The 11,778-nt window shown below is 37.3% G+C and overlaps 1 protein-coding gene across 4 annotated transcripts in view; it reads right to left on the reverse strand.

Moving 5' to 3' along the window:
- Positions 1-3,396: 3,396 nt before the first annotated feature.
- Positions 3,397-11,778, reverse strand: part of LOC102233691 (cell surface glycoprotein MUC18-like) — a 69,131-nt gene continuing 60,749 nt past the window's right edge. For 2 of the 4 annotated variants that reach the window (XM_023342825.1, XM_023342828.1), the window contains exons 13-16: positions 9,996-10,031; positions 6,727-6,856; positions 5,969-6,098; positions 3,397-5,205 (exon numbers count right to left, since the gene is read on the reverse strand). In XM_023342825.1, the coding sequence (XP_023198593.1) occupies positions 5,203-5,205; positions 5,969-6,098; positions 6,727-6,856; positions 9,996-10,031 (299 nt within the window). In that variant the 3' untranslated portion in view covers positions 3,397-5,202. The remainder of the gene's footprint in view (positions 5,206-5,968; positions 6,099-6,726; positions 6,857-9,995; positions 10,032-11,778) is intronic. The other 2 variants (XM_023342826.1, XM_023342827.1) reach the window with 2 other exon arrangements.

Below are 11,778 nucleotides of genomic sequence, written 5' to 3' on the forward strand. Positions count from 1 at the left end.
CTGAATGCAGGTTGTTTAAATGATTCGCTAACATCTATAGCAGTTCTGCAGAGACACTGCAGTAACAATAAATCTGCAGCATTTTGTGCAGCCCTGGTTTTAATGTGATCTCACCCATCACCATCCGCTCGGACTTTAACTCATTCCACATGAATGTGCAAATGTTTTATTACGCTTTGCTGTTTTTAACTAGATTGTAGGAAGGAGCATTCCAAAATGTTTCTGCAATATTTACATTTTTTTTTTGCCCAACTTCCAAGTTTTACATATTTAAGACCATATTTACGTTTCGTTGTAGCTTCATCCTTTCTTCCTGTTTGGAGCAGACGTGTGTCGTCTGCAAAGCCTTCATGGGTAGTGGCTCAGATCAACAACTTATTGTTTATTTATTCTTTTTTTTTTTGTGAATTTAAAAATTGTTCAACTGAAAGGTTTTGGAAAAAATAACTTGAAAAAAGATTTAAATTTACTTCTATTGTATATTATTTTTTTAAATGCCATAGTAGCATCTTTATTGAGCATTAAGGTGGAGAAAAACTGATTGAAAAAGCTTTGAACTTGTTCTCAGGTGTGTGAATCCTCTAGTATAAATTGAGCCACTGGGATCTGAAGATTTCTAGGTGGCGCCAGAGCACAAACGTCACGCATTTTATTTTATTTTATTTTTTGTGAAGAAGAAAAGTCCCGGTTTCCAGTCTGTTTTACTGAACTCAGGCCATGGTTAGTGAAATTAGATTTAATATCAACCAGAAACTGACTGAGGATGTTTTCTTGTGACCCCTGCTGGTCGTTGGGAAGAATGCAGGTTTTACGTTTAAATTTTGCAAATCTGAGAGTCAGATTTAAAACTGTTTTAGAGATTTTAAAAGGTCAAAATATACTTTTTCCCACTGCAAAGTAATATAAAAGGACAAAGGTGTAAAAAGAGAATGTTGGTACCAAGAAGGCATTTAAATGGGAAAAATTACATCACAGTAGCTGCGTTTCCATCGACCATGTAAATAATTGGAATACGAAAAATACATTTGCTAAATGGAAGTACGCCAATTTAAAAAAAAACAACAACTGACGTTTTTCGGTCAAGAATTTATGGATTCTCACCGTATCAAAATGAATGTGTTCCTCGTATTTGAAATGGAAACTTTTTTTTTTCTCGTCACACGAGTCACGTGATCAGCAACCAGATGTTACTACTGGCAGAAAAGACAAAGAAGACAAGAGGAAGCCGTTGGAGTATGATGGATGTTTTTTTTTATCATGTGTGATTTTAATTGTGTTTCTTTAATGGAAACACAGCAACGGCGAAATTATGTTTTTTTTTATATTAGCAGAACTTGTAACGGAAACGCAGCTACTGTTCTCAGCCTCTTTTATCTGCCGTGCAAAAGTATTTACACCCGTATGGATTTTGTTCAGTTTCTTGTCAAAGCTGTCATCAATGATGATGTCGGACAAAGAAAACCAGAGGATGCAAAATTCAAGTTTCGTTTATTAAAGAAAAACTGATTTGTTTGTCATTAGGCTTATTTTTTTTATGAATTCTGCAGGATAAATACATCAGTAAATAAAATTTGTAGGCTAAATGTTCTGAAATCCTTGGTAAGAATACTTCCTGATATAAAGTAGTGTAAGTAGAGGGTGGCTGAAGTGTCCTTTTCTCTACACTGAAGTTTAAACTGGTTTTAGTGGGAGAAGGTGAATTATTGTGCCTCCTGTCAGTCGCAGAACTGGGCGAATCGCTCCATGTTCGTCTGGACTCTCCTCTCCCCCTCTTGTTGTCGTTTCACTCCACATCTGAACTCTGAGAACAGAACCATCAGTGACTCGGTGTCGGTTCCCGTCTGCTGACGTCTCTCTGTGACTGTGTGTGTTGGTTTACCCAGTTAACTGGCCTTCGTCAAATGGAACTTGCCTACTAAAAACTCGTCGCTTTATTACCTGTATAGATACGATTTTATTTATTGTCTTTTTAATATCTTCTGCATTCATTGTGCCGCCATGTTTTCATGCCTAAGCCATTAAGATTTTTAATTAAACTGTATTTTTCTTTAACCTTTTTGGTGCGTGTGGTTTGTTCAACAGATATTTAATGTGTGCTGCTTTTTTTTTTGCCTCATTGCAAACCTGGAAAACGGTGCGTTCAGGGACTTATAGGAAATTCTAAATTCCACTCCGTTCATTTATTTCTATTTTTAGGTTATAAAATAATAAAAAGAATGTAAAAAAACATAATAATAATTTTCTGCTTTGGGATATTAATTGTAAAGACCAACCGAGTATGTTACCTCTGTTTATTGTAACTACCTCTGAGGGTATATGCTTTTATTTTGGTAACTTTTTTGAGAATGTTGCCATGGTAATGGAACACAGTTCTACCCTCAATACAGAGAAAAGGGATAAAAAGTCAACTAAGATAAAGTACATTTGAAATTTCTGTGATTGATTGATATTAATGGACAGAATGTAAAAGGCTATTCATAACAGATGGTGAAAACAATTTTAACTAAGGGTCCTTTGTTCTTGCCCAGCTCTTAAATTCATTATTTAACTAACAGTGGTGGCCGTCTACACTGAAATGAATGGAAATAAACTGTTTCATACTTAAAAGGCAAAACAATACCTAAAAAACCACTTGTATAAATTTAATGACATTATTCCAGGACAAAAGTAAAATCTACAGAAAACCTACTTCATACTTCCATAAAAAAAAACTACATAGTACCAAAATGATCTAACAACATCTTTTGCTGTGGACTAGTATTTGTCCTGCTGATTTTCTCTTTGGACCTAAAGAGGAACGATCCAGAGTCGGCATGCAGTTCAGTTACTACAGCTAGAAGCTAATGATCAGGCCTGAAATCTGGGTACAGTGACTGACTCAGATCTGAACCTTCAGAGTCCCATAAAGACAGTTACAAAGTCGGCCTTCTGTCACCTGAATCAGAACCAAACATAGAGAGCCATCATTCAGTTTATTAAACAGAAGCTGAACGTTTCCTTTCCCCTCAAAAGTCCATAAGCTACCGGGATGCCGCGTATCTGAGCAGAAAATGCAAAAAACCCCCCGATCTGAACCGTTTCATGCCTTTAAACCCTCCGAGCTGCTTCATCTCGGTCGTTATTGAGCCGTCGTCACCTGGAGGCCTGCAGGCTCTGCGCCGAGCGCCTGAACTCAACGTTTGTTTTGCAGCTTTAAATTCTTTGCAGATGTGTTTTCTGTCCAGGAAGGAAATCTGAGCTACCGTTCGGAGCGCTTCCCAGTTTGCGCTGACAGCGGTTTGGAAGCGCTCACTTCTACACACACACACACACACACACACACACAACACTCTCGGAACCTCTGCAGAAACAAGTCAAGGCCTTTTCTTTAGGTGGAACTTTTATTTGGCATCTTGTAAAAAAAAAAAAAAAAAAAAAACAAGCATCAAAAGAATCACATGTTGAGCACTTAATTTACGCACATGTAGAAAAGATAATCAGTTTCCAACTCTGTTTTCTCACCACTGAACAAATAAAGATTCACAGATTCAACCAGAAATCTGTTCAACACCGACGGCATCGCTTCTCGTCGCTCAGCGGGACATGAGAAATTAAAAACTGAAAATACTTCCCTACGAATTTAAATGTTGCAAGTCATCAGGGCAGTGTAGCACTCTTGGTAACAAAAGAACCCTTTCACAATAAAATACACAGTGAGAAATATTCACAACGCCAGCCTCTAGAAGGACCCCAGCAGTATTTCTTGCATGTTTTCTTTGCCTGTTTTAGATTAAACCCCAGTTTGTGGCTCCATCCACTATAATTACATCCGACTCGCAGAGCGGCACGACCGCTTTCCTGAAACATGAAGCTGTGAGCTAAGAAATGAAAATTAAAAAAAGAAACCAAATGGTCACTGAATAACAAACACAAGAAGGTTGTTTTTTTTTTTTTTTACCTGTTTTATCTTAAATCTTTCCTTGCTTGTTTTATGAAATATATCAAATAAAAAAATTAGAAATCCAAATCTTAAATCTGTAAATAATATTTAAAAAAATAAAAATAAACAAACAAACAAAAAAAAACCCAATCATGTGGTAGGGTCAGATTTTTCACTTTAATGTTATAAATTTGGACTGCATTTAAATTTGTCAAAATTAGATGAATTTTTCTAAATTTAAATTAAGCCAATTAAATGAATTATGATAGAATCATTTAAGCTGAAACATATAACTATTTGAGATGGATTTTATAAAAATAAAAAAACAATTTTCGTTTCCAAACACTTCAGATAAAGAAAACCATGAACCTTCCTGTGCTCCATCACACTGATCTCTCTGTGTAAAAACGTCGTCAGTCCAAACTGTCGCGGTATGAAACATGCAGAAACACGTGGGGACCTTCAGGCTCTGACCAATCAGTGGCAACACAGAGAAAAACAGTTTCAAAGTAATAAAATAAATTCAGTGTTTGATGTAAAAAAGAAAAAAGAAAAAACAGGCACAGCAGATGTGTAACTTTGACCTGCTTGAGCTTCAGGAGGTCTAGCAGGTCTCTAAACTAAGCATATTTACAAACAGTACAAGAACGAGACAGCAGTTTGGTAAAGATGGCCGCCGGTGAAATAGTCACCGGCAGAAATGAAAATAAACTGTTTTGGTCGAATGCAGGACGAGTTTTTACAACGTTTGGTCTCCATCAAGTCCTGCATCAAATCTCACCTGGACGCTAAAATAAAAACCATAGAAAACTTGCACACGAGCCAGACGCTGCTGTGAAATGGAAATCTGAGTCAAAATATCTTAAATAACAAAATATATATAATATTTACACTTTCATAAAAAAAAGAAGGATGATTCACCACCGTACAAACACTAAACAACAGCAAAGAGCTGGAAACTAATGAGAGAACTGAATGCTGAAGCAAAGACTCATTCAGAAGGTACAAATCTGTACAAACACACCTGGGAAGTGTGTGTGTGTGTGTGTGTGTGTGTGTGTGTGTGTGTGTGTGTGTGTGTGTGTGTGTGTGTGTGTGTGTGTGTGTGTGTGTGTGTGTTCCTGGGAGAACCTGCTGAATACTGCTGAGAACAACAAAATGAAGGGAGGAAGAGGGAGGGAGCGTCCAGACAGAGAGGAGGTCAGTGTCCCGGGTCTCCTCCGCTCCAGAGCCTCAGTCCGGATACTGCGACCCGCTGCGGCTCCGCATGACCTTCAGGATTTTTACTGCACAGACAGACGAGAAGGTGAGATTTACTCAAATCATTCAGGAGAGGTCAAGACTCAGACGAGATCCCAAGCATTTAAAACAACAGCTTTCACTCACAAGCACATTTTCACGACGGATTGTTGATCAAAGAAAGAAAGAAAGAGGCAACAGTGGAGTACATTTCCACTAAAAAGCTAAAAAGCATTTTTACTGAAGTGTTGGAAGTGATTTATTTACAATCAAACACTTCCAACGTTCTTGCAGGTTGAAAAGTGGTAAACTAGCAAGAACAAAATGAGTTTTTCATGATTAAAAGCATAAATTTACAATATTAAAAATCCTATTTACTTGTATTAACTTGTAACATGCCATTGTCAGTGATGATGATGATGCTATGTTGATTGTTGCTATGGTTTCTGGGTTGTGTTGACTGTTGACTTGTATTCTCTGTCCTTTTCTCACTCGTCTACTCGTGTCTCCTTCCCCCTGAAACCTTTTCCTGCTCCTTTTCCGTCTCTGTGTTCATTTGAAATAAACCCAACGCAATTTATAATAAAGTTTCATATCTAGAAAATAATGTGGCAACACTTAAAAATATCCTCTAATGTTGAAAAGTTGTACATTTACAAGAAAAAAAAAATCATACCTTTACCTTATTAAAACTCTGATTTTCTCATGTAATTTTCAGTGACGTTGTTTTTATTGCTACTTATGCAGGTGTTTGTTGCTATGGTTTCTCGGTTTTGCTTTTTCTCTCTTTCTGCAGGCGTATTCACTCACCACGACAGTTACCTGGTCATTGGGACCCTTCTTCTCTCCGTTCACGGCTTTCAGCAGCACAGCCTCCTCGTTCTTTGGGTTGTTCTTCATCTCCACAACGATGTCGTCTTTGGTGGGCTTCTCTTTGGTGCTGCCCGGATGAACACAGTCGTTATGAACCGGTGCTGTGGACGCGTCGAAGCATGACATCACACGCACAACAGTGCCGACAACAACTATCATTGGTTTTAGCGGCCAAGTTGTCAACATGACGCGCCAAATCTTAAATGTACGCGTAGTATATAAAAGGAAAAAAGGGCTTTGCTAATATTTGTCAAAACTATGACAACTAAAAAACAATGTCAGGAAAAACGTTTCATAAAAAAAAAGCGAAGGAGAGGGAAGTAGGTCAGCTATGCTAGCTTGACTATGACAAGCATCCACATGTAGATGTGCTGTGGAATTTTGAGTGATTCAGTTGGAAAACACCAACTCTGAAAGGCCAAACTGAGTTAACACTTTGTTTCTCTACTTTAAAAGTGGGTGGTTTAAAGCTCTTACCTTTGTAACGGTAAGAGCCAAATAAGTGTGTAAATACAGCTGGGATCTATTTTGTGCATCTGCGTGCGAATTGGGAACAGCTGCTCAACTTTAGCTCACACTCAAAAATGTCTTGCTTTTGCCAACAGATGCCATTTTTGAGGGTTCTATGCAGAAAAATAAAGATGCGAATGAAGATCTTGTGCAGCAGAACCAGTAGAGGACGAGACGGTACTCACATCTCCTGCTTTCCTGAACGTCCACAGGGGATCTTTCCCTTCTTATGCAGGAAGTAGACGACGCTTCCCAGGAAGGCGAGAAGCAGCAAACACAGTATGATCACCACTATGATCACCCCGCTGCCTTCAACTGCACACAGAAGCAGACATCCGCTGTCAAGGTTTCTGTTCAGATTTTATTTGTTTGCCTAAATAATCACAAATGGGTCAGGTTTGTTTTTTTTTTACAACAAAAACAGACCAAATGTGCATATTTACCACTCAAACGTTCAGAAAAAAGATGTTTTCTAATGCGTCTTATGTGATAGTTTGTTGTTTTGTTCATTTGGTTTCTTTATGTGAAGGTTCACGCTGGTGCACAAGACTTTAAAAAGCTAGAAGTCCCTGCAGATGACAGAACGTGAAGGACTGTGTGGAGCTTAGAGTGCCACCCCCACATGTTGCTGACAGCCCAAAGCTCAACGTTGAAAAACTGCCACAAAGAGCAGAAAGTTAGTGCCTTAGATCTCCATAGCAACCATTAGACACGATCTACAGTGCTGTTAAAAAAAAAAAAAAAGTTATGTTCTCTTACAGATTAAATGTCCCAGCTTTCGGTTTTAAATGATTTTACGTTTTGAATAAAGAAAAAAAGTTATGTGAAAAAGGTCATTATTAACCAATTAACCAAAAGTAAGTCGGTTCTGCAGGGGCGTCGCTACAACGTTCCCACTCTGAGATCAGGCAGGGACTCTCATCATGCAGTCAATGCAGAAAACATGCAGAAAAACAATCCAGATGATCACAGAAACATTTCAGAGCAGAGCGAGGATCACCAGAGACGACGGAGCAAGCAGACAAACATGGAGCAGACGAAGAAGAACAGCAGTGAAGCACGTCAAACTGAAAGTACTCACAGAGTTTTGTTTTTAAAAAAAAACTTATTTTTCATATTTGCCTGTTCAAAAATAAACTAAACGCACAACATTTTAACAAAACAAGCAGATTTCTGCATCTATATCACCGCCTGAGTTGATAAACCGAATTTATGCCATAGTTTAGTTGAGGTCAAGTGCCGCGCCAAGTCAGTCAGAGGGCCGCAAATGGCCCCCGGGCCACGCTTTGGACACCCCTCATGTTTAACCCTGTAAGGCCCAGTGTTGCAATATTACAAAATCTCTATTTCAAACAAAACAGATATGCAAATGTTGACTTTTCTTCTGTGTTTTCAGCCAAACTTAAAGATTGAACAATATTGTTCTGTCTTGGAAGGAAATTGGTTTGGAAACTTGAAAATAAAATTCCCCCCAGAAAGGTCAAAAAGTAACCAAACTTGGAAACCCTTCAGTAAGAAAGGTCAGCCATTAACTGAGCCCAATTTTCCAAGGAGTAAAATATTTTCACGTTTTTGGTTTATGCAGTTTAAAAGCATGCGCACATCCGTCATTTTATGAGTTGCAACAACATGTAATTTTCTTTCTGGATCAATAAAATATTTTTGAATTTGAAAAGAATGCAAAATAACTTTATGTTATAACGAATGAAAAAAAAAAAAAAGATTTTGCAAATAAAGTCAAAATTTGATCAGAATAAAGTCGTGATACGCCAAAAAAGTTGCAATAATAAAGTTGTATGCCAAGTAAAAATAATAGTAGAAGAAAATTATCAGAAGAAAATAATAATATTAAAGAGAATGAAGTAGTAATTTTATGATAAATTCAACCAAAAATAATTAAATAATAAATTAAAATAAAGAATGTTGAGCATCTTGTGAGGCTATACTTGGTATCAACTTTATGAATAAATACTTGATCTTTAAACACATCAAATTATTAACAGTATCAGGGCTTTAAAACCAACATCAAAACGCCTATTTAGAAGAAAGAATCCCAAATTAATATCAGATCATCATTAAGAAGCTTTGCTCTCATTGAAACAACTTTTTTCTATTAATTTCACAACTTTGTTCTGGTGATATTGAGTCTTTGTTCTGCTGTTATGACCTTATTGTCTTCATATTATGACTTTATTCTCGTATTTTTTTTTAAAAAAGATTCTTAGTCTGGCCTTAATACTCCGTCATAGATTTTCATAAAACCTTACAAAAACCAAATACATTTGAAAACATTTTTTTTTTATCTCCAAGCTACTCCTGCAGAACAATCTAAAGAGTTCATGTGTTTCTCTGTCCAGGTTTTCCAGGGTCAATATAAACATGATTTTTTTTTTTCACCCATCTAAAACAGGAGAAGCTTCAATCGTTGATATTCTGCAAATAAACCCAAACTGCATGTCTGCAAGTTAAATATAAACCGATTGGTGCAGCTGCAATTTAGCAACAGACTTTCTAAAGACGTTTTATGCCGAGAGAAACGATGTTGAAAGCGACAAAATCAGTAATGCAGCAAATAGCTCCACTTGAATCGCTCTGTGCAGACTCCACGAACTGTTCTAGTGAAACCTAACAGGAAAAAAAACTCAAAATGTATTTCTGCTAGAATCTGTGCCTCACTTCACCGATGGAGTCAAAAATGGACTCCATCCGTTTTTAACTAACTCAACAGCTGCCTTCCAATGAAACAGGATTGGTCTTTAAATGTACTGACTCAATAAAAAGTGAGAAAAACATTTAACCTTTTTAATTGCACCAAGTGTTGATGACGTAACTTATTCTGACGGCATTCGTTTAGAATGGCCGTAAACAAAAAGAAAAGCTGTAAAAAGTTGTTTGGGAACATTTTGGACCAGATTTCACAGCTTTTCCCTCTGTTGTTTTTATTTCAGACTCCGTGTTTCCCCTCAGAGTCCTGCAAAGATTTAACGATACGAGCTAACGGCCCAGATTAAGTCAGAAAACTGCCTGATAATTGCAACCCCCTCAAAGGTGAAGTGTAAATTAACCAGGTATGTTAAACCTACCATAAAACAGGATTAATGTCTAGCTGGGTTTTTTTTCCACATTGCTGATTTTTGTTTACTTAAAAAAAATCTGGGATAAACAAATAATATTTTACAGCTGCAGCGCGTTTGATCCGAGTATCAGGGATTTGCTGGCGTTTTAATTTTTTTTTTTTTTTAAACGCTAAAAATCAAACAGAATATTCAATAACTGCCAAGGGCTAACCCAAAGATCTGCCAGCGAGCTGGAGACAGTCATGGGGTGGAATGCCTGTAAATAATGCATGGCCTACTGCAGGCCTGCATTGTCACATACGTATGTTGGTGAAAAGCGTGAACATTGAGAGGAAAGCGTTTGAGCTGGAAAGACGGCAGGGCGGTAATCGTCTTACCGGGAGAGAAGGGAGCGGTGCGGGTGACCCTGGGAACTGTGGACGAGTAAAACAACACTCAGAGTGGGAAGACGTTCACGTCCACCAACATTAATCCAACACATAAACACATCCCTTAAGATCAGTGCAAACCTGCATTTACTGTGTTAAACACTTGGTTACAGAGCAAACTGTGGTCATTTATCAGCCGGTTGTTTTTAAAGACGCAACAAGAATTCGGCTGGTGACCAGAATTGGTCGGTTTTCGTCTCGGCCTGCTGAGAAACTGAAAAATCGTATCAGTTTCTGATCAGTGAATTCTTTTTACTCTTTTTAAGAATAAAAATTCTTTTTAAGATTCTTTTTAAGCAAGCGTAAAAAGAATTGTTTTTGCATTGCTTTATTTTAAACTTAGAGAAGTTTAAGCATGTCAAAACCCAACTTGACAGTGACGCCCATGATGCATTGCAGCGTGACGTGGCCTGATCAAGCTCCTGCCCCGGCTCCCTGCTGGAGGGCAAAAAAAACTGCTCTCTGCTGATAGCACTGTTTTTAGCTGTTAAATTGCCAATATAAATCTAAATGTGCACATGACATATATATTTTTTTAAAATGCACACAGTTATTTGCTTCTACTGTCAACACTACATGTAGATATCAAGGTTCAAGGGTTCATTTCAGGGCCTACTAAAAAGTTTAAATTAAAGAAAAAATAGCAAGGGAGAGGGAAGTAGGTCAGCTTAGCTAGCTGGACTTTGACAACCTTAACATGTAGATGTGGAATAAATCATGAGGTGTGAATTCAGGCCAAGTTAAAGATCTGATCAAACCAACAAACACATTAGAAAGGAGAAGGTATGGGTGTTTTTTAGTTACCTATTTCCAACTTTTGTATATATTGATATGAGCCCCAACCAGCCTAAATTAGCTTGACTTCAACAAGTAGAAACCATGACAATGCTGACATATACGACTTGGGAAAACAATCATAGTCCCATCTCTCAGTAACTGACTGAAGGTGAGAGGGATTTCAAAGAGCCCAGTGTTTTTCAATCTAATTATCAAAAACACAGATAGACTCTCCAATTCTAAAGAAAGTCAAAAAATCTGGAAAAAATACTATAAATTTGTAAATCATTTTGCCCCCAATTTTTGGCTGTAATAAAAAACACAAAGATATGTATTTGTCTTGGGAATCTTTTCTTCAAATTGCTGGAGGGGCAAAATGAGTCGACTGCAGCGGATACCTGGCAGGTTGAATGAACTACAGCAAGAGATCTCTGCTCTATTCTTCAGTTTTCTACATCTAACGAGGATCGTGCTGAATTAAGAAAACCTGACACCATTTTTAACCAAAAGGCTTGGTTAAACAATTGTGTGTTGATTCATGCAGGTCATGAGACACAACTCGACAATTGGTTCATGAGAATGGGACCATATTTTTATTTTTTTTAAAAATGCAAGAATCCAACTTGTTTGTTTTCATATATAAAGCATAGATTGCTTTAAAGAGTCAGCAATTAGAGTTCAGTCTAGGTTCAACTTCTCCATTTTTAAATTTCTTGGTTTTTGTTTTATTCTAAGGTGATTCTAATGCTAACATTGAAACGGTTACTTTTGTGTTTTCACAGAGAGAATAAAGGATTCACACCTCAAACTGTTGAAAAATCTCTAAACAGAGCCGAACAATTCAGTTTAGGTTTATTCAAAAACCAACTTGTAGTGCTAAAAAACTTTGAAACAGTCTTTTTGTGTGATTTAACAAACACATTTTTCATGAATCTCAAACTGTTATAAAGAATCT

The sequence above is a fragment of the Xiphophorus maculatus genome, chromosome 11, assembly GCF_002775205.1.
Source record: "Xiphophorus maculatus strain JP 163 A chromosome 11, X_maculatus-5.0-male, whole genome shotgun sequence".
Lineage (NCBI taxonomy): Eukaryota > Metazoa > Chordata > Actinopteri > Cyprinodontiformes > Poeciliidae > Xiphophorus > Xiphophorus maculatus.